Source organism: Monomorium pharaonis, chromosome 6 (assembly GCF_013373865.1).
Source record: "Monomorium pharaonis isolate MP-MQ-018 chromosome 6, ASM1337386v2, whole genome shotgun sequence".
Lineage (NCBI taxonomy): Eukaryota > Metazoa > Arthropoda > Insecta > Hymenoptera > Formicidae > Monomorium > Monomorium pharaonis.
In genome coordinates this window covers 5,842,665-5,863,840 of record NC_050472.1, presented here as the reverse complement: position 1 = coordinate 5,863,840, position 21,176 = coordinate 5,842,665, and the positions used below count along the sequence as shown (strand labels likewise).

General features: G+C 36.4%; 5 protein-coding genes across 6 annotated transcripts; 3 read left to right on the top strand and 2 right to left on the bottom strand.

Annotated features, from left to right (window-relative positions):
* The first annotated feature begins 21 nt into the window (after window positions 1-21).
* LOC105834903 lies at window positions 22-1,155 on the top strand. Its single transcript, XM_012677742.3, has 2 exons — window positions 22-338; window positions 495-1,155. The coding sequence occupies exons 1-2, from the start codon at window positions 303-305 to the stop codon at window positions 894-896; spliced, it is 438 nt and encodes a 145-aa protein (XP_012533196.1). The 5' UTR covers window positions 22-302; the 3' UTR covers window positions 897-1,155.
* Window positions 1,156-1,666: 511 nt separating this feature from the next.
* LOC105834867 (flightin) lies at window positions 1,667-5,962 on the bottom strand. 2 transcript variants are annotated; one of them, XM_036288257.1, is made up of 3 exons: window positions 5,881-5,962; window positions 2,663-2,914; window positions 1,667-2,282 (listed from the first exon to the last, which is right to left on the bottom strand). In XM_036288257.1, exons 2-3 carry the CDS (start codon window positions 2,866-2,868, stop codon window positions 2,039-2,041), a joined length of 450 nt encoding a protein of 149 aa, XP_036144150.1. In that variant the 5' UTR covers window positions 2,869-2,914; window positions 5,881-5,962; the 3' UTR covers window positions 1,667-2,038. The 2 variants fall into 2 exon arrangements, with proteins under 2 accessions (XP_036144150.1, XP_012533138.1); XM_012677684.3 differs by lacking the exon at window positions 5,881-5,962 and adding an exon at window positions 3,696-5,091.
* LOC105834852 (probable malonyl-CoA-acyl carrier protein transacylase, mitochondrial) lies at window positions 5,193-8,279 on the top strand. The gene is made up of 2 exons (XM_012677650.3): window positions 5,193-7,124; window positions 7,450-8,279. Exons 1-2 carry the CDS (start codon window positions 6,268-6,270, stop codon window positions 7,889-7,891), a joined length of 1,299 nt encoding a protein of 432 aa, XP_012533104.1. The 5' UTR covers window positions 5,193-6,267; the 3' UTR covers window positions 7,892-8,279.
* Window positions 8,280-8,744: 465 nt separating this feature from the next.
* Window positions 8,745-11,642, top strand: LOC105834912 (probable small nuclear ribonucleoprotein Sm D1). The gene is made up of 4 exons (XM_012677767.3): window positions 8,745-8,904; window positions 9,107-9,183; window positions 10,279-10,476; window positions 11,045-11,642. The coding sequence occupies exons 1-4, from the start codon at window positions 8,891-8,893 to the stop codon at window positions 11,125-11,127; spliced, it is 372 nt and encodes a 123-aa protein (XP_012533221.1). The 5' UTR covers window positions 8,745-8,890; the 3' UTR covers window positions 11,128-11,642.
* A 2,007-nt stretch (window positions 11,643-13,649) lies between these two features.
* Window positions 13,650-19,830, bottom strand: LOC105834904 (superoxide dismutase [Cu-Zn]). The gene is made up of 3 exons (XM_012677756.3): window positions 19,009-19,830; window positions 15,791-16,015; window positions 13,650-14,605 (listed from the first exon to the last, which is right to left on the bottom strand). The coding sequence occupies exons 1-3, from the start codon at window positions 19,180-19,182 to the stop codon at window positions 14,351-14,353; spliced, it is 654 nt and encodes a 217-aa protein (XP_012533210.1). The 5' UTR covers window positions 19,183-19,830; the 3' UTR covers window positions 13,650-14,350.
* Between the last annotated feature and the right edge of the window lie 1,346 nt (window positions 19,831-21,176).

Below are 21,176 nucleotides of genomic sequence, written 5' to 3'. Positions count from 1 at the left end.
AATTAAATTTAAATTATTGTGATTATGAATATATTATTTTATTTTCAATTCATAGAGTTGCATTACACAAATAAGAAATAAAATTAATATTAATATCTTAACAATAATATAATTATCTTAACAATTCTACTAACATTTCAGGTTCTCGTAACCTGTCAGGAAATCGCGAGGATTCCTACGACGAACTGGACTTTTTGTCCGACGGACGTGGTCGACCTATTCAGGAAGATCCTTACGAGAACGATTTCGTGATCACTCAACGACGTTTCAAGGAACGTGCGGCCGCCGCGTTCGATGAGGATATGGCGGAATTGAGACGCAAGCGGCAAGATATGCAGGTGGAGAATTGAACAAAAGAACTCAATAATAAAAATTAAATCAAATTAAAGTAAAAAAAAAAAAATGATCGACAAAACATATCGAACAAACAAAATCTTCATGTCGTCTGTTTTGCAAACGTTTTTACTGTATCTGGAACACTTGGTTACTTGCAGGATCGCATCTTTGACGTGATTGATCTCAACGCCGAGATAGAGAAGGCCAAGACCACTCTAGAGGCCGCCGACATCGTGTTTCAACGACACGCAACCAAGTTCGACAACCAGGATGACGACGATCAGACGCAGACGAAGTCGCTGGCGCAGAGACCTGACAGAATACGCAAGATCGCGAATATCGAGCCTTCGGAGAAGCCGAAGCCCAAAACCTTCCTGATAAAATTACCCAAGATGCTGATGGACGAGCCGGAAGCCGTCCAATCCGCCAATCAGACAGGAAGACAGCGCAGGATCAACTCACTAATTGATACCGGCGAGATCGGTGATCCACTGGAGACTCTCGCGATGCGGCCGATGAAGCGAAGGTTTTTGAAGAGAAAGAAAAGCGTTTCATTTTAAATATTGAAAATACTTTTCTATCTGATGCTGTATGCAAAATCTATTAATCTTACTTTAACCAGAAATTCTTAAAATTTGGAGACCTTTTGTCATTTTATTTTAAGAACTAAATATCTGTATAATTAATACTTAAATTCAAAGTTTATTCAAATTTGGATCATTTTAAATAGAGAAGAATATGCTTTTATTATCTATTTATATTTTTGAAGATTATTTCCTGAAAATAATCCTTTATTTTTAATCGTTTTTCTTTTACAAAATATATGTATTTTTAAAGAGGTAGATAAAAATTTACTCCATATTAATTAAAGAATAACCTTGATATATTTACTTTTTGAAGAGCTAGAATATTTCATTAATTATGACAAAGAAGCATATCTAAAAATGTAAAAATATTTTCAATAATTATACTTTATCAAAGTCTTTTCTTTCATCGAAATATAATTATTAATAGTTTATTTATTTATCCACGAGATATTTTTCTCAATTTTTTAAAATAACATTCTGTGCAAGCAGATTGTTATTGCAATAAAATAAAAATAATTTATTTGTATTTATAATAAATATTAAATATCAAATAAAATTAAATAAATCTTACTTCTTCTCTATATAGAAAACCTTCTCAATATATAAAATTATCTTTTTAAGTATTAAATTATTAAAATATTAAATTACTTGATCAATTATTAAATTTTTTAAATTCATTAAAAATTATTTTTAAAAATATACATATATGTATGATAATATATGTGATCCTTCGATTTAAAAAGTTTTTGATGTTTATAAATAAAGATATATTTTACAATGCCAATTTCTAACGATACACGTGTCAAATAAATGTACAAATATATAATATGTTATTTTAGCTGCAATAGGCAGAATGTAATGTAATATTAATTTTGTCAGTATCGTCAATCATAATTACATGCTATTTATTAGCTTATAAAAATATCTAATAAAAATTGTCGAATGGCAAAAAGATAACACAATAAAGATGATTAGATTAAAAAGACCTTGAAAGAATAAATATTAATAAAGATCCTATACATAAGAGACTGTATACTGTATATGTGAGCGGATATATGAAATTTCATTTGTCTTTGACGTTTGTCTTTTAACGGTTCTGACCTTGACTGACGAATTCAGAAGATCTTCTGGTACTTCATACTGTAGTAGGCACGAGTATGATAGCTGTAATATCTGGATGTGAGCCTCATATTAGTGATGTATTTCATGTCGGCCGATCGTTTGAAACTTTTATCCACATTCTTCTGATCGTAAGTCCTCATAGTTCTTTCTGCCCATTCCTGAGCCCTGGGCGGTTCGCGAAATATGCCCTTCTGCCTCGAATCGAGATAATCGATCACATCGTCGTAATAGTTCTTTCTGTTAGATAAAAAGGATTAACTCGAGAGAAAATATACTGACAGACAGTTTCAGTTACAATTTCAATCTTCAATTTATAAATCTTCGATCGTCATTGCGTGTATCTAGTATTTTATACTGTAATTTTACAATTATTAAAATATGTAAAAATAATTAAAAAATTTTTCTCTTCTTTTGTAATATTTAAAACAAGCAAAATGTTTAAACTAAACTCGATTTCAGCCATACTTTATGACCGTTTTAGCAGGCAAAGAATTCTTTTAGCGAAAGGAAAATTGCAATGTTTCTGATCTAATTTTACCATTTTGTTAACTCATATATGTCATATGTATTAAAATTTATGTGTTTAATTGCATTGGTAACGCAGTTAAAACGCGTACCTATAATCGTAAAGATACGCGTAATTGAGGAACAGTGGTCGAACCCAGTGATGGTTGTAATGAGGTGGCTCTAACTTTTCCAATTTCAGGACTGGTCTCTCAGTGGCAGCTGGTTGTGCGGGAGCACCTTCCGCACCCTCGGCGCTCGCTTCCGGTGCGGGCTCCTCACTGTCCCATGGTGCAGCTTCCTCCTCCATCCAAGACATTGTAGTCTTATATATTCACTTTGTTACTGAGCCTATAAATAATTACCTATTGGAAGAATGCAAGTGTTAAATATAAATAAATAAAATAATTGTGTCATCTTTATACATTATCGCAACCCAGTTAAATTAATATTTAAAAATAATTAAAATTGTTCCTTCATTAATCTATTTCTTGATGATATCAGTTTATTTTTCATCTCAAATCTTTATCATTTTTTTTAAATATATGCTTATTGAAAACGTGAATGTCTGATCGACGTTAATTTAATTTTCTGATTTATTTAGACGATCACGAATATATCCACGGTGTGAAGAAACGAGTAACCTCGAGACACAATAAACCGTTTGGTTGAGGTATCAATCGGTATTTGTAGCGAAGCTAAATGCCACACTCTTCAAACTGCGTTCAAACGTCTTGGCTAACGCACTGGATTCACACATGTAAAATATTCTCCCAATTAGATATTCATTAGCATTTAATTGCTCACTTGATCGATAAACTGGATAACGTAAAATAATTTGGTGAACATTTGCAAATATTTATAACATGTCGTTTTTGCACCTTCCGACGACACCATGCTTTTTTTCCTCCTTTATAGTAATTATTCTTATAAATGACAAAGATCAATGGCGCAAAGATAAAAAGTATACCGTGTTCAAAACGGAAAATATAAAATTCGGAAGAATTGTTCAATTTTGCACAGACGCTCCCACAAAGGCACAAACGAAGCGAGAAGCGATTTCACTGCGAGGATTATCGTACACTGTATCTTTTTCGACGACGCGGCCGGGGAGAATCCTCCCTGAGGGCGCGATGCGGTACCAACCTGCTCTTGATTTCACACTCGCGCGTACTGCGAAAAAAATGTTCCGACCCTTCTGCACGTCGCGGTCTCGCCTCGCCACCACTCCCCGTGAACCTTGCCTTGTTTCGCTTTTATTTTAGCAACATCTTCCGCACCCCGTTCGTCTCTTTGAAGGTGCGCGCCCCTGCCATTGCGAGGAGGGGACAATTTGGCACGCAATCGGCGACAATCATTAGCGCTGCGACGACCTCTCTCTTTCTCTCTCTCTTTTTCTCTCTCATCTCTTGTCAAACCGTGCGCCGGTGATTATCCCGCAATTAACTGCGCGCCTCAACGTTTGTCCTCGCGCCATTTAATGGACATATTTATTGACATTGAAAAACAAAGATGACATCTTTGGCTGGGGAATGAGGACGCTAATAATTGTCGGAATCGAGAGATTTTGAGTTTAATTAAAATTGTGATATTAATGTGATAAAAAGTGTTTATAATAAAATAAAATTAATATTATAAAATACATATCTCGGTTGAAATAAAATTTATATTACAAAACGTGTCTTAATTGCTTGGTGAACTAATTAATTACTTGGCATATGCAAAATTTCGTCGCTTCGTTCGGTTTGCTGATTTTGTGTCACTTCATGAAACCTTGAACATATGTAAGAAGAGTTAATTGTTTAGAATTTATTGATCAACTGTATGGTTATTTTTAAACGAATTACTGTTGCCCAATTAAAGATCTGTACGCATGGAATGATACAGTATAATTATTCGGCAACAACATTGACACGCTACCCTGGTTTACTTACTATAACTTATGCGAATTATAACAAAATGGAACAATTAGACGTGTATGAATTTGAGGTGTATATTAGATAAAATATGCATGGATCACGCATACCTGATTTAATTAATTTGAAATTAAATGTAAAAAATAATTTTAATTTTTTGTTAAAATATTGGAATATTATTTGCTCGTTTGTTAAAATGATGATTCATAATATTACTTGAAAAAATATGCTTTTGATCTCTTGGTTAAAATAATACTGAACTATTTTTTGTTCCGATTATTAAGATACTTAGAGAAAATTGATTTATTCATTATCAATGATATATTAATGATTTTCATTCTAACATAAAGAAATGGTTGATTTGTAATAGTCTATTTACTTATTTTAATAAAAGATCAAAACCAGTTCTTGCTCCAATCAAAAACAACAGAATATTAAAGACAACAAACTTATAAAATAACATTTTTTCTTATTTTAAAGATCCAAGAAAATATGTATATGTATAATTAGGAAAAACTTATTGATATTATTACATATAATTATGTTACAATTATCGTGAACAGATGTTATCACAGAAGATAAAAAACTTATTTAATGTTAATTTTTGATACATATCATATGCGATTCAGATAATTTTTTAAATACAAATTTTAAGTTAAATAAATAATTATTTAATTATTTATTAATTAAGTCGTAATTTAAGGATAACGGATAATTTTAATCGCTTATTTATATTATATATTTGAGATAAGAGATAGAGAGAGTGGAGATAGGTGTCTCCGACAACTTCGAAATATCGTCAAAGTTATCCGAGGAACATGATATAGCAGGAGCCATCAAGAGGTAACAAGGTTAGGCGCGTCTTCTGAGATCGTCGAAAAATCGTTGAAGTTATCCGAGAAACACGTTAAGCGAAGAGGTTCACTGAGAGGCGCCGGATGGCGCGCGGACTGCGCGGAGGCGTGATCTGAATGGGGAAGGGATAGCCGCCATTCCTTCTCCCCCTTTCCCCCGCAACTCCACATTAGCAGCCACGCCCTCAACCAATAAGCGCGTCGAACTCTGCCCCACTCTTGACTGTATTAGTCGGCGCACGTGGCAGCGTGGCAATACCGAACAACTTTCTCGCTCAATATGTAATCCTGATACTTTCTGATATTTTTCGAAGCTCTCGGGAGACGCGACGTTTCACGAGACGTAACGTACACGAGAAACGTGTACTCTAGCGCGCTTCGCTATTCTTTAACCTCTCTCACTTAACCTAATATTTTTTTTATAGAATTATGGCCTGAAAAAGGAAATCACTAAACTGGAAGAGGAGATTGTGCTGTATATCTTCCTGAAGATAAATGCACATTGCATATTTCTAAACTATATATTAGATTGTAATTATTATAATAAAATATAGACATTACCTTTGTTTTAAGAATAACATAACAAATTTACTATAACAAATTCTTGAAATTTTCAAACGACCGTTGTAAATCACTACGATATCGTGAAATTACAAAATTTTGTTAATAATGTGAACAAATGTCTCTACATTATCGACCTCGATCAAGTGATGAGCAGTTTAGCATCCAGCCGACTGTGACACACGTGTTTGCATTGTAACGACAAAACTTTAGCCTGCTTTAGCCAAAGACGTTTACACTTTACCGGCGTGTCTAAGCATTGACACGAATTAAGAAAAAAAAACCGTTCAGAATTAGCAATAAATCACAACAAATATAAACTAGAACAACTGTGTGAATGGAGCACATCTCGTATTGAGTATCTTTGAATCAACGTCGTTAATCGCAATGCTGTTGACGATGCTACGGCTACGGCGTGCTGTATCCGGCAAGACGGCATCTCATCTGACTCGCTTGTTGTTCCCGAGGCAGGGAATAAATAAACTCTCCGACTCTGCCGCTGTGAGAGACAAAAGCGACAGCGACAAAAGAGACGACGGCACATTGAACAGTGCGACTGAATCGCAGGACTCGCCTGTCGCGAGCGATGTCGAGCTTCCTTCGGGCGAAGAAAACGTTTCTCGTCTACTGAAGGAGGCTGCCACCTATAGCGACGCCAAGAACACGGATTGGGCGACCAGCCCATACCCGGCTGGTGCCCCGACCTCCGTTGAAGATGAAATCGTCAAGCCGAAGATCGATCCATTGGATACCTGTATCGTGCTGTTTCCAGGACAGGGCACCATTAAAGTTGGCAGAGTGCAGAAATACCTACGTTTTCCTCAGGCGAGAGAACTGTTTGAGATGGCCAACGAGATTTTGGACTACAATCTGCTGAAGCTTTGTTTGAATGGGCCACAGGAGACACTGGACCAGACCCGTTACAATCAGCCAGCCACAGTGGTGAGTTCGCTGGCTGCACTGGAGCAGCTCCGTGAGGAAAGGCCTAGGGTATTTGAAACATGTAAAGCAGCCGCGGGCTATAGCGTAGGGGAACTGACCGCCCTGATCTTCTCAGGTGCCCTGTCCTTTGAGGATGGCATCAGACTAGTCTCTGTGAGAGGTGCCGCGATGCAGTACGCCTCTGACAAATTTCCTCAGGGAATGCTATCGGTCCATTGCACTCCACAGGCTGCAATATCTGAGGCTTGCAAAGACGCTCAGAAGTGGGCACAAGATTGTGGTGTAGAGATGCCAGTCTGTCAGTAAGAATCGTTTCATGCACTCATAATTATACTCTAAACTAAAAGAATAGAAAGTTAACTAAATTTGTTTGTTAACTAAATTTTTCAACTTGATTACACTTCTTCAGTTTAAGCACATTTATATTATTTAATTTAAATGCATAAAAATACTTAAAACATTGTGAAAAAGTACATTACATTAAAAAATTTGATCAACAACTTTTTTTTCAATATATTTTATTATATATATTTTGTGCAGTCAAATTGAATTACTGATTTAATTTATAAACCCTTGATAGAGAGGTGTAATAATACGTCAGATATTATGAAAAAAAAATTGTTGTAGGGTGGCAATATATTTGTACACTCAGTCGAAGATCCTAGCTGGGAATATTCAGGCTCTTGAGTACCTAGAACAGAATGCGAAGAAGTATGGGCTTTCCAAGCTGACGAGGCTGCCAGTGTCAGGTGCATTCCACACTAAATTAATGGAACCAGCGCTCAAGTCCTTCGGCAAGATGCTCCACACATTGGAATTTAACGATTTTAGGTGTCAAGTTTATTCCAATTTCAAGGCGCATCCGTACGGTAACCCGGCGCTAATTAGGAGATATTTACTAAAACAAATTGTGTCGCCCGTCAAGTGGGAGCAGACCATACAAATGCTGTATAACAGACCCGCGGAAACCGCTTTTCCGCGCACCTTCGACGTAGGCTCGGGAGGAAGAATGTCGACGATCTTAAAGCTAATTAATGCAAAAGCGCACGAACACTGTATAGCCGTGTAATCTTTTATCTTTTTGATAATACCAAGAGAAAATCTAAGAATATGAATATTTGATGTTATTTTGTACATATACTTGTAGATTAACTTTATTTTTCCAAATTGTGGCATGTAAAAATAAAGATAATCAAAATTATATTAGATATAAAATGTACATATGTGTGCTTATTTATTACATATGAATTCGACAGTGTTATTATATACTTGTAACTTAATTACAGTTTGAATGTCGAGATCTTAAAGTTAATACAAGACCGCACTGTAGAGTTATCCATTATATTTTGTTAAACCAGAAGAAAGTTTGGGAATATACATTGTTTTGTATACATAATTTGTTGATTAACTTTTTATTCAAATTGTGACATGTGGAAATAAAGAGGATTAAAATTAAATTTTTCTGAAATTAAGTTTGACCAAAGCAACATTTTTATTCGCGAATGAAGAAATATATATTTCATTTATCAATTGTAAATTAAATGTTTGCTTGACGTGAGGATGTGATTAACATTTTTTCGCATTGCTGTTTTTGCACTCAGCATTTGAATATTTTTTTTCTCTCTCTCTCTCCCCTCCGTCGTTCAAGTGTAGAAATTCTGGAAGATTTTAAGCAATGGCAACAAATTATCTCCACATTTCTTGACTCCGAATTTTTACGCAAACAACGACGCATGGCAATCCATGATATCGCCGGTAGCACGTGGAGGGGATGGCTGGTCAGCGATCAGCACTGATCCTCACTTTTCAGCTTGCTTCGAGCGATCGAATCGATGAAGCGACTATCTGCTGTCTTCGTCTTTCTTGATTGAGAGAAAAGGAGATAGCTTAAAAGAGAAGGAGACAGCAGATAGTCGTTTCATCACATCGATCGGTCGAAGCAGGTCGAAGAACGAAGAGAGTGCTGCCACTGTTGTGAGCGTGCTGCAAATGGTTTCAATGGCTCCAACTGGTCTTATTCACCGGTTCGGTAAATCGTCCGTTGTAGAACAATTAATCTAGCGGCATTATGAAGCTAGTAAGGTATGTAAAACACGTGAGAGATTATTCAGTAAACGGAGGTGTTGCAAACGAGTTAAATTTTTTACGCTAATATATATTATCTGTTAATTTTTTGCGAGAGTTGCGATTCTTTCACGCGTGCAACCTAACCTATACTTTGAGCGCGCTTTTCTCGCAATACTTTGATATTTCTCGAAGGCTTAATATTTTATTACTTTTGCAGATTTTTGATGAAACTCAGTCACGAGACGGTGACAATAGAACTAAAAAATGGCACTCAGGTCACAGGCACAATTACAGGTACGTTAAAGCGTTGTTCAAACTGGTGTTTTATTATTGTGATTTGGCGTCAGGTTAAGAATCAAGATTTGTTTTGCTGTATAAAATCGTATTTGAAGCCAATCATACGTCACAATAGCAAATTACTTTTTGTAATTAAGAATTAATATTTAATTCTTCGATAACTTTTCAAGAACTTTTTATATAAGAAATGTTTTTTAACTGTTCTTTTGTTTTTTTATGTCAAAAAGAAAAATAAACTGTGCATGAAGTTGAAAAGAACAGCTCAAAAGTATGAAGTTTACAGTAACTTGTCAAAAACTTTGTTTTGTTATTTTTGATCTAAATCTAAAACTATCCCTAGTTTTATTTTGGAAGAAAAAAGATTCTAAAATTTAAAAGTTAATAAAACAGACTAAGTTTTAAAAAATCCCACTGGTCATGAAACTTGATTTTTGAAAGTTTATAAGAATTTGTATTTGATTCAAAAATAGAATTATCACTAAATTTGAATGTATGAAAATGTCAAAATTAAAAAATAATCTTTGGTGAGATAAAACTTGAATCGTCAGGTTTACAATCAGAGTTTGGAACTTTATGTGTTTATGTTATACTGAGAAAAGGAATAAAAAATTTATTTGTAGACATGTATTTATTTTTTATTAAAATAAATATTTAAATATTTTATTTTTATTAAAAATTTTATTCTTAGTGTTTTAATATTTTTTTTTAGCAAATTAATTAAAAAATGAGACATTTTAGAAATATTATTACAATTTTTTTATAATTAATAATTAGAGAAAAGTTGTTACAAAAGTTACATTTGTTTGTTAATATTTCAACTTTTTTCTCAGTGTGAACATTTGTCTCATTCAGCTAACATATACAAATTTCAAATAAAATAAAATTAGAAATTTTGACTAAGTTTCAGATTTTGTTAAATTCTGGTTTTTACATTGAATCCATTATTTTACATTATTTTTATTTTTATCTCTAAATTTGAATAAAACATCAGATAGTTGTTATAGAATAAAAAGTGCTCAAATGGCTATGAGTTAATAAAACAAAAGTACATTATTATAGCTATAGAATTAATTATAAATTATTTTGTTACAGGCGTCGACGTTGCAATGAACACACATCTGAAAACAGTGAAGATGACAATAAAAAATCGCGAACCCATACAATTAGAAACTCTCAGTTTACGAGGCAACAACATCCGATATTACATATTGCCTGATTCGCTTCCTTTAGAAACATTATTGATAGACGATACACCAAAGGCTAAGGCTAAGAAGAAGGAAGCTGCGAGAGGTATACAATATGTATAATACATGTTAAGAAATTTTTCATTGCTTTGAACGTATAAATACATTCAACAAATTGTTATATTGTGAGGACAAGTTTATATGTGTTTGCTAAATACAATACAAACTATGAGCATATGGTATTTATACGTTTGCTTTTTTTTTATAATAGAGAAATGTCCAGACAATATTAAATTTATTTAAATAATTCGAAAATCAGAATTAAATTATGTGAAGTGTACCTTCGAAAATTGAACTTAGAACCCCCTCAATACGAGTTGCCTTCTTTTATATGAAGCAATATATACATCTCAAACCTTTTAATAATAAATAAAACTATTAATGAAACAAACAATATACCATATATGTGCAATGCATTTGTTACAAATATTCAGCACTAAAAGGATTAATAAATATTAATTCGATTTTTAATATTTTTAATATTAGCTGACAAAAAATACTTTCTTGTATTATCTTTTTGCATTTGCAAAAAGTTAGCATAAGAAAAAAGTCGCATTTAATAACTTTTTTTTTTGTTATTATGTTGATTCTTTAATTATGTTGTTTGTTTGTAGGTGCTGCTCGAGGCAGAGGACGTGGCGCTAGGGGAGGAAGAGGTGGCAGGGGTGGTCGAGGTAGAGGAAGAGGCAGGCGATAGTGAAATTCAACATATTTTTGACATACTCTCACACATGCAAATTTTTCTATCTTTGTGGAAGTGGTCATTCTGCTAATTTTATAAGAACGTATCTATATGAAGCTGTTCTTTCGGTGTAGCTCTAAGATTCAATGTGTGTACAAAAATAATGTACAAAAACATTTTTAACAGATTTAATTGTAGCATACACTGACGATACAGGCATTCCGATATGTATGTAATTTTATATTCGATATTTCATTTGATATGTTCAAACAAATGCAGAAAGATTAAATTTGTAAAATTGATTTCAAACATAATCGCATGTATAATTAGATGTATGATTTTCATTGCAATACGAATCATTTAATGTAATATATTTTTTCATGGAATCTATTAGTTTGAATTTCACAGTATTAATTTTTCCCAAAAGAGTTACAATTACAAAAATAAATTATAATTACAAATAGAGCAATAAGAGTGTCTCTGTAATTTAAATATAATAACTTCCTGAATAAAAAAATATCGATAAAAGCAATCAATGTTCTATCAGTTATTAAATTTAAATGCCATTACGTATCGAGCAGCTACTAAGTTTGCTTTTGTTATACTCACGTTAACGAACTTCAACGTACACACTTGGGTATTCCAACCCCTTCTGTCAATATTTACGTGACACGAAGCCACGACGACTCGTGACAATGTAACTCGTAGGTCGTTACGACGGTTCTGTTTCAAAATGTTTGCGCATGATTATGTGGAGGTCATTAAAAAGGCTGATCATCGATTGCGTACAGTTCGTCATTAGATGCGGCCGTAGTATTGATGCGGATGATTTGGATGACATTTCGGATTACGACATCCTCGATGTTCCTGGTAATGTAACAATAGTCACTTCCACGGTATTGCAAAAAGTACATTTTTTGTTAAATTGGTTTAATTGATCAGAAAAGAACTAATTAACTATCTAACGAGAACAGTCAAAATGCAAAGTGATCAAACTTTTACGTAATTTAGCTTGATCATAATTTGAAAGAAAACGTTACTATTAAATTTCTACAAGACTATAAAATGTTGGTCAATTTATGCAGAAAAAGTTATTTGGGCGTTCGCCAACTCATATAAAAGTTTTAAAGTTTGAATTATATTATTGAAATTACCTTAAAATAAACTGTTTGATTGATCAATTCCATTAGTTTTATTATACTAAAACATACAACAATGTGAGAATTTGAAAAATAAGGAAATTGTAGCAATTGATTGCTACAAAGATAAAATTAATTCGAAGATATTACTAAGATATGTCATAGCTTGCAAAATATCGGTATCGTAATAGCGAACGAGAAATCGCGGACGATTAATCTTGCCAACAAATAAAAAGTCATCGTAGACTTTATTGTCTTGGCTCGCTCTCGGTTCTTGGCGGCATAAACCGGGGCGGGAACGATCGATATTGCAGACCCGGGGTAACTTTACGACGAGACATGAAGTGCTTAAATGGCGGTTCAACGTCCTCGCAGTGCATTTCCAGCCGCAAACGTTCAGGCTGCCAAGGCAACCGCGCCAGGACGACCTCCAGCATCGACCGGACGCGCCGGGTGCGAGAAGGACCTCGCCGCCGGAAGTGGTGACCAAGGTACTGCAGGCCCTCGAGGAGATGGGCGAGCCCGTAGGACCGTCAGCGATGGGGAAGATGTGCGGATCTCCGTCGAAGCCCCTTGGGTCGCTGAAGCGCTCGGGAGCATCGTCGACAAGAACGAGCTAACAGATTCGCCACTTCGCAGTTTCAGCGACTTTTACTACTCTGGAGTCCATCTCCGGAGTTCTTGCTATCTCGGACCACTCGGGACTCATCGTATTTGTGGAAGAAAAGCGAACGATGTAGAATATTTGACATTTTGCAATTTTATCCTTTCTTTTTCTTTTTATACGAACGCTTAAGTTTTAATTGTATAATAATATTGTGTGCGCGTGTAGAAATAAACTGCATAAGATACTTGGAGGATTCGGAGACTTTGCAGTTTACTTATCGAGAGTCATTGATTGTTCTTTTTTTAAGGTACAATCGTGTATTTTGTCTGGTTATATATTATGTATTGTCGTATTTACTTCAGCGGAAAATGTATCGACGACGAAAGCTATTACAATAAAGTTTTGTTATGACAAGTTCGGTTCAATTCCCGAGTTGAATTTTTTATATTAAAATTAAATTTCTGATTGACTGTGTATTGAATACATAGAAAATAGTTTTATTTTTCATGGTTCAAATTTTGTTGCAGCAAAAAATTTCGATCGTAATTTATATAAAACATCTAGAATATCTTTTATACGCATATAAAATACTATTGTGTAATAAGATTATTATTTAATATGTAAATAACAATAACATAGTATTTTATTTTATTATTATTATTTTAACATTATATATATGAATTACGAAGTGAAAAGGAAGAAAATTAATTATTGCTCATCTTTCTCTTGGATTTTTTACATTCTATTTATATTTCTGTAGAATAAAGGATTAAATAAAAGCGTAAAACGCATTTGATAGGTGCTCGATTACATTCGTGATTTATTGATCGATACAAATGGGCGCAATTAAATTAGTAGTGAACGAAGTTGCGGTACGCTCTCTTTTAGCGAATTTGGATGGATGCACTAGCGCGCACAATCTGCAGGCTGTTATACAAATTTAGCTATATAAACCTCGAAATATATTACAAATAATTACTTTAACTGAATAAAATTAATTATATTATAACAATCGCGTTACTCGAATAACATTCATGATGATTATATTTTATTTCACGTATATCCAGTTTAAAAACAGCTCCTTATGCTATTTTTATTAATAACAAATGAATAAACATTATGTAATAAATATTCATAATTTTAAATTACGTACATATAATATATTAACAGAAACTGCCAAGATTCGAAATGTAGTTATTAAAATATATTATCAAGCGATTAATTTAAAAATTATTAAAATATTAGTATTTGAAATAGTGCATTTAAAAATATACAAAACTGAGATATAGAGTGACATTCCGATTGAGTTCCAATAGAAACGATAATTTCGGTTTCTCAGAAAGTATATTTATTGTCTCATTCATCAAAGTCTGCATCGTACCCAAGATCCTGCGTTGCTACGCAGCATCTTCTCACGCGAGCTGAGCACGGCAGCTTACAGTGCGTATTTAGTGCATGCAGTAGCCGAATTCGCCGTTCGCCAAAAATCCCTTTACAAGAACCCGATGACACCGCAGGCGACGCGCTCGCCCGCCGATCCGGTCTTCAGGCTTTCCTCGGTGCCGCCACGGCCGAGGTCGTCGGGCTTCGCGTGAATCACCAGGGCCCTGCCGATCGCACCCCGGACGCCCACCAGGCTCAGATAGTGGTCCATGCCGTCGATACGCGCCACTCCGTCCTGCCCGACCTCAATATTGCCGAGATCGCCGACGTGACGTAACGGATCGCTCGGTGCGCCGTGATTCACCTGAAACGTAATCACTCCTCGTTTACCGTAACGAAGAATGGAGGAGGGAGTACGTTATCGCGAGGGAGATCGCGACGGCTTAATCCGCGAGGTGCGAGGCTATCAATTTTCGCTAGTCATATCGCATTTGCATTCGGAATGTTCGATGCGGCAACGATGATCCAGGTTTTTTTTTCTCTCGGAACGTGAAATTAAATCTGAAAATTTAACTTTTTCGATTTTCAAGTCAGTTTCCTTCAGACTTCTCTCCTGTTAATTTTCTTAGAGAAAAGTCAACCACTCGCTACATCGAAACGTTTATTTTTACATGCAAATGCTGTTCTATTGACTTGAATTTTTGTGAAAATGACGACTGAAGAAAAACAGTTCGAGTGAATTTTTCATGATCTCATCCTGAGAATTTCTCTCGTAAAATTTTACTGTTTATTTTAAAAAGTAAAACTCCATATTTTTTGATAAAATCCAATAGTTAAAATTGGCATTTCAAAAAACCTGTAAAAACAGATCTTTTCTATCAATAACGATAAAATAAAAAACAATGTGAGAGAGTGTTGTCAATTGAAAGTGATTTAAACTTTATCTAAAATAAAATCCGTAATAGAAATATTATAAATCAATAAAATTAGAAGTTTTTAGATTTGTTATTATACATTTTCCTCATTTTAATTTAAAAATTAATGTAAAATTTAGTAATATTTATATTTACAAAATTTTTGTAAAAAAATATACCTCACAAATTAATTAGAATAAAAAAAAACTATTATTATAAGGTTTTATTATTATTAGTTCTGACTAATTTTATTTTTTAAATTGTAATAATTAGAATAATTTACTAATTAAAGTAAAATAAAAATTTTTCATATAAAACATATTTTTTATGTTACATATAGTCATTTTTATATTTTTTGCCAGTTTATTCCATTGAATGAAATTTGAAACGGTAAAAATCGGATTTATGATTTTTTTACCAATCGTGCTATCATTGTAAATCTCTTTCTCTCTCTCCCTCTCTGTACAATATTTATAAATTCATAATTTTCGTAAAACAATTGACATGGAAGAGATGTAGAAATGACATTGTGACATAAGATGAAATCTGCGTCCTACTTGTACATGACGAAAGAAAAATTACTTGTCCATGTCCTGTAAACTGATTGCGATGCGCATAATTTAGAATTGCATTACCATGTACGGATTGAAATGCGAGCCGGCCGAATTGCAGCCTTTCCTCAGATCCCCTTTCTCGTGCACGTGGAACCCGTGCAAGCCCGAATTCAACCCCGTGATCGTGCCCGTGACCCTGACCCCCTCGGGATGCTGCTCCAACGTCAGCATCCCTCGCGGCCCGTCCACCGGCGAGCCATTCTCATCGAGAGCTTTCATCTCTACCACGGCCTTCAGACCAATTGCCTGTAAATTAACGAAAAAAAAAGTCACCATTATTTCAGAATGCTTATCTGCAGAACAGCTCAATCAAAATAACGACATTTTATTCGACAAAAATACATAGACGAGGCGTTTCGACGTATTGAAATATATTTAAAAAATTTGTGAATATATCTGCCCAAGTTTTTCGTTCCGGGATAAACGGGCCGGGCGACATTGAGCAGAACGAAAATCTACGCGACCGAGGATCTACGGAAGCAATTTGTTACAGCTCGATTATAGCTCGATTAATCCATAAATGCTGCCGCGCGAGCGGAGTCTCGCGGGAGAACGACGAAGACCGGAAATTGATAATGACGCGTCCGCGTATCGCATACGAGTGATACACTATGTAGCGCACTCGGGAACACGGTGTGCTTCCTATCTAATTTGATCTGCCCACTGAATCGCATCGCAGAGAGCTGCGCCACACTCGCGCTCACCTTGGTTCACCCCGTCTGCGGATGTCGGGTCTTATCTATTTTCCTTCTTTTTTTTTTTTTTGTTTAAAGCGAGGTTGTGGTTCACGGATAAAATCCGCAATTACCAATGCGACCAGGGGGTATAATCTACGGCGACGATGAAGCGGCTAGAAACTACGCGCAAGGTCGGCCGACGGTGAATCGCCGCTTCGTTAGAATTGCACGGGGCAATAGGCGACGAGCGATCGAGAAGCGACCGACCGACCGACGACCGCGCCGCTCGCAGTGAAAGCGTCCTCGTCGGCGTAACGACGCGCGTACATCAGTCGGCGTCCTTCGCGATGTTTAAATAACTTAATGGCTAATTATGCAAATTTCCGCGTATTAAAGGCGGACCGACTGCGGTTAATGACTAATGATGGAGAGACGCGCCGACCTGTCGACGGGCGGCATCGATGAATTTGTATCGCCACGTTCGTCGTCGTCGAGAATGAAGAAGTCACGCGCGCGTCGAAATGTTTACACGAGGCGCACACGAAGAATGAGAGCGATCCTGGGGACGGAGCGTGTCGCATGCGCGCTAAATGAAATCGAGTAAACTTACAACGCGTTACAATATTTACATTTTTCTTTTTACGTATTAAATATTAATATAATTCCTTTGTGGAAAATAGGAGAATTATCTAAAATTTTTACAAGCGTTTGTAAATATATATTATACAATATAGTAAACAAGTCATTGGATTTATCGAGATATTAAATTTTCGCCGTAGGATATGTTCGCATATTAATAAAAATAAGTTAAAGTAACTCGTTTTCCTTCGTGCGTCCGTGTATTCCCACACGTGTAATAAATTACTACATTCTACAAGATTGTCGTGTCACCGTCTTGTAAGTAATGTCGAATGACAGATGATCGCTGCTTCAATAACGTTTGACGGAAGTGTTTGTAACGGCTGTTATTTTCGCGTAAGGCTATAAATATAACGATACCGATTGCAGGCATTGGGATTCAATAGTAATCGCATGTCGAACAGCGAAATTACAGGCTGGGTTTAATCAAAGGAAATTAAAGATTGACGAATGGCGACGTATGAGAAGTAAAGTTTGGAGGAAAGTGAAAGGATATTCACTGAGAGAGTGATTATTTTTCGCAAGTCCAAGGCGATTACGTAATCTGTCTCAGGTCACGATAAGACCCATGTGAGAATCAAAATAACTGAATACACAAAGTAAAAAAGATAACCGATTGATAATTGGCAATTAACTGATTAAATATTAAAATTCTTCTTTAAATCTGAAGCCATAAAGATTAAATATTTAAAATTTCAAAAGTAGAAATCAAAAATATTTCTTTTACAATAATATTAATATTAGTAATTAATATTTTTTAATCCAATATTAATATAAATTAAATTATATTATTCTCTAATTATAATCAGTGAAAAATGAGTAAAGTAAGTGAAAACACTGATTTCAGTGGTAAACTTATAACTTGTTAATCAGTTTAATATATACACTAATCTTTCAGTGATTATATATTAATTCTGAAGTAACCCGTAGGAAAAAATTGTGCAAAAATTACTGCACAAAAAATTGCATATTTTTGTGCAGTAATTTTTTCCTACGGAAAAAATCATTAAAAGTCAGTGGAATCTCATTAATTATCACAGTTATAAGTATACCACTACAAATCAATGAAAATACACTTTGTAATTTAAAGAGTATACAATTGCAACAATTTGGTGATTAACAAAATAATATTAAATAATCAATATTAAATTTCAATCTTGTCAATAATTATATATCTAAAAAGTTCGTCTCTATCCTTTATATTTCAGAAGAAACGGTTCAAAATTATTAAAAACTGCGAAATGTGTTTCACCATTTCGAAGGACTATTCTTAAAAGGTCGACGGACAGAGATAAAGGGAGATCTGTCTTTACAAACATTTTGTATAAAAAAATAAATTACATTGCAAATTAAATAAAATTACATGTACAATAAAGAAGATATGCACTGAGAGAAAAATGTCGAAGTTTTTAGAACCAAATATTTCTTGTAACATTTTCTTCAATATTTATTTGTCATAAAAAAATTGATTTGAAATTTATGTAAAAATGAAATGTATATTTCTGTGAAATATTCTGTAAAATATACCTTTAAAATATATTTCTGTAAAATATACCTTACTTAAAGAGATAATATTCAATGTGCGTAAAAATAAATAATTTATTGCTGGAAATAAAACATTTAATTTGCCGTATTTATTAGAGAAAAATATTTAAAATTTTTTTATGCGACATGATATTTACTTTACTCAAAATATTTTGTTTGTAGGAAATAAACCAATCGATAAGAAAAATGAAATTGTATTTCATAGAAATATATATTTTGTTTTCGCAAATAAATTTTTTAATAATAAATATCGAAGAAAATGTCATAAAAGATATTTGGTTCTCAATATTTCGCACATTTTTCTCTCAGTGTGTGAAAAAATTAGGTTTTTCAGTCATTGTCATTGATAGAAACGTATGTAGATATAAAAGTACGTACGAAATAATACGGTTCCATGTAGACCTCGTAGAGATCGCTCCTGGTCCCAGGATAACCCGGCAGACTCCTGATGAACAGCGTCCTGTCGTTCACCGAGTCCGCCGTCGGCCTGTCCGCGTACGGCCCGGCCCTCGCGATCGCGATCATACCGATCAGTATCGACAGCCGCCACATCTCGCGAGCTTAAGGGGGTGTGTCGGAAGGATTGAGCAGCGATTTTTGGTCCTCGCGAGGAGTCCTCCAAGTCAAGCGGAGGGTAAAGCGAGTCTGACGGCAGGACCTGAGACCGCGTCTCCGAGATCTGTGTTTCTCCTTCCTCCTTCTCCTCGCCCTGTCTGCTACCTCCTCCTTCCCGACCCGATCGCCACGAGATCTGCCAGACCGAGATTCATCCACTTCTCACGATAACGATCTCCGGAGCCGTACCGATCAAGGAGCTGCCTCCGGGACCGCCGCTCTTCGAAGACTGCTCTCCTCGGAGCAGAAGAAGAGACGAAGAAGAAGTGGCAGCAGCAGCAGCAGCAGCAGCATCAGCAGCAGAAAACTAGAGGCCACCGATTCGATTCCCCGTGGCGTGTATTTATGCGTTGCGTCATCGGCGAGTCACGACGAGGACAAGGCAGGTTGTACCTGGGTGCCAAGCCCGAGGGGGGGAAAGCGCCATTAGCAGACCAGGGGGTCTCCGATCGCGGACGAGCGATACCGATTTCACGAGACGCGGCCCGCGATCGGCGATATTGCGTGTAACGCGAAAACGCCACGCGCGTTCCCTCCTTTTTTTCCTCCTCTCGGACACATTCGGTTTGTGCGGCGCATCGCGATGCATCCCGGCCGCCGCATGCTGCAGCACTCGAATGCACGTGGCCCGCGCGCCAGACCAGCCGAGTGAAAGCGAGAGACGTGTGCCCCGCGGGCGTCTCTCGCCGCGGGGCTGAATGACGGATCGCTCATACGCCGCGCTGACACCGCGGGCTAATCTGGGCACAGTCATCTAAGTAACTCCGAGACGAGCGCCTCGGGGGAAAAACTGCGAAAAAGCCGGAGACGAGCAACTTAACGTGCGGCGGTTGCCCAACCGGAACGGCAGCGCGGCCACTGCGCGAGCCTGATTCTCCGTCGTATCCCCGCGGAGGGCGGTAATCGATCCGAGTGATTTTCGGGATGGGAATGGAATTGCAGAAAGTAATGGAACGGATGAATTAATTAACCACGCCGTCTGCGCGATCGCTGGCCCCGGCTTTTATCGCTGTCCAATTTACGTTTAATCTTGATCGCATCCGGTTCCGCCTGAAGGCACGGGGAGTGATTTGTTTTCGAAATAAATGTAAATTGAGAGGAGAAAGAGGGCGGTCGGTGTGATGATTAATTGGTTAGGCCTTTATCTGTGCCGAGATATATTTTTAACTTTGCGCGAGGAATGTAATTAAAATGTAGAACTATATGCCACATCTTGCGATCGACGTGAAAAAAAGAAAAATGACGGGGTTTATTCGAATCCCACGCTACCGATGGAAGTTGTAAATAAAATTCGTCACCGGCAAAATTCTAAGCTAACGGTAGAATTAGAATATATTAAAAGAAGAGCTAATGAGCCTCATGAGAATTCGTTACCGCCGTGAATGTTAATCGATTCTTTCCCGTTACCGTTGATATTCGCGCTTTATTAAATTTTTGTCAGACGGCCTCAGTGAATTATTCATACAAATCAGACGCGCGCGCGTGAGGGAGAGAGAGAGAGCTTACACGTCTTCTCCCGAGTATATTCCAAGCGCGGTATGCGAGTTTTACTTACATAGTAGTCGCAATCATCCGCATTTGCATGCACGAACGAGAATCGAACTGTCGCCGCCGCCGCCGCGGCCGCGGAACCGCGTATTCACGGCGACTGCTAACGATCCCCGCCGCCGAGGAGCGCTTCTTCAATTCCGAGGATGCCATAACGCGACGGTCGTCGCCGGGTCGCGGATCTTTAATCGCGTTAAAACGATATGATATACGATTATGCGCGACGATAAAATTCCTTGGAAGACAACGGGAGACGGAGCGAGGAGGAGGAGAAGAAAAAAAACCCGGCGAGACCCGGCACATCCGAGTGTAGGTCAAGCACGGCTGGATAGAAATGGCCAGGTGTCCTCAAAGTAGGCCCCCGCGGGAGATGACAATTCCGA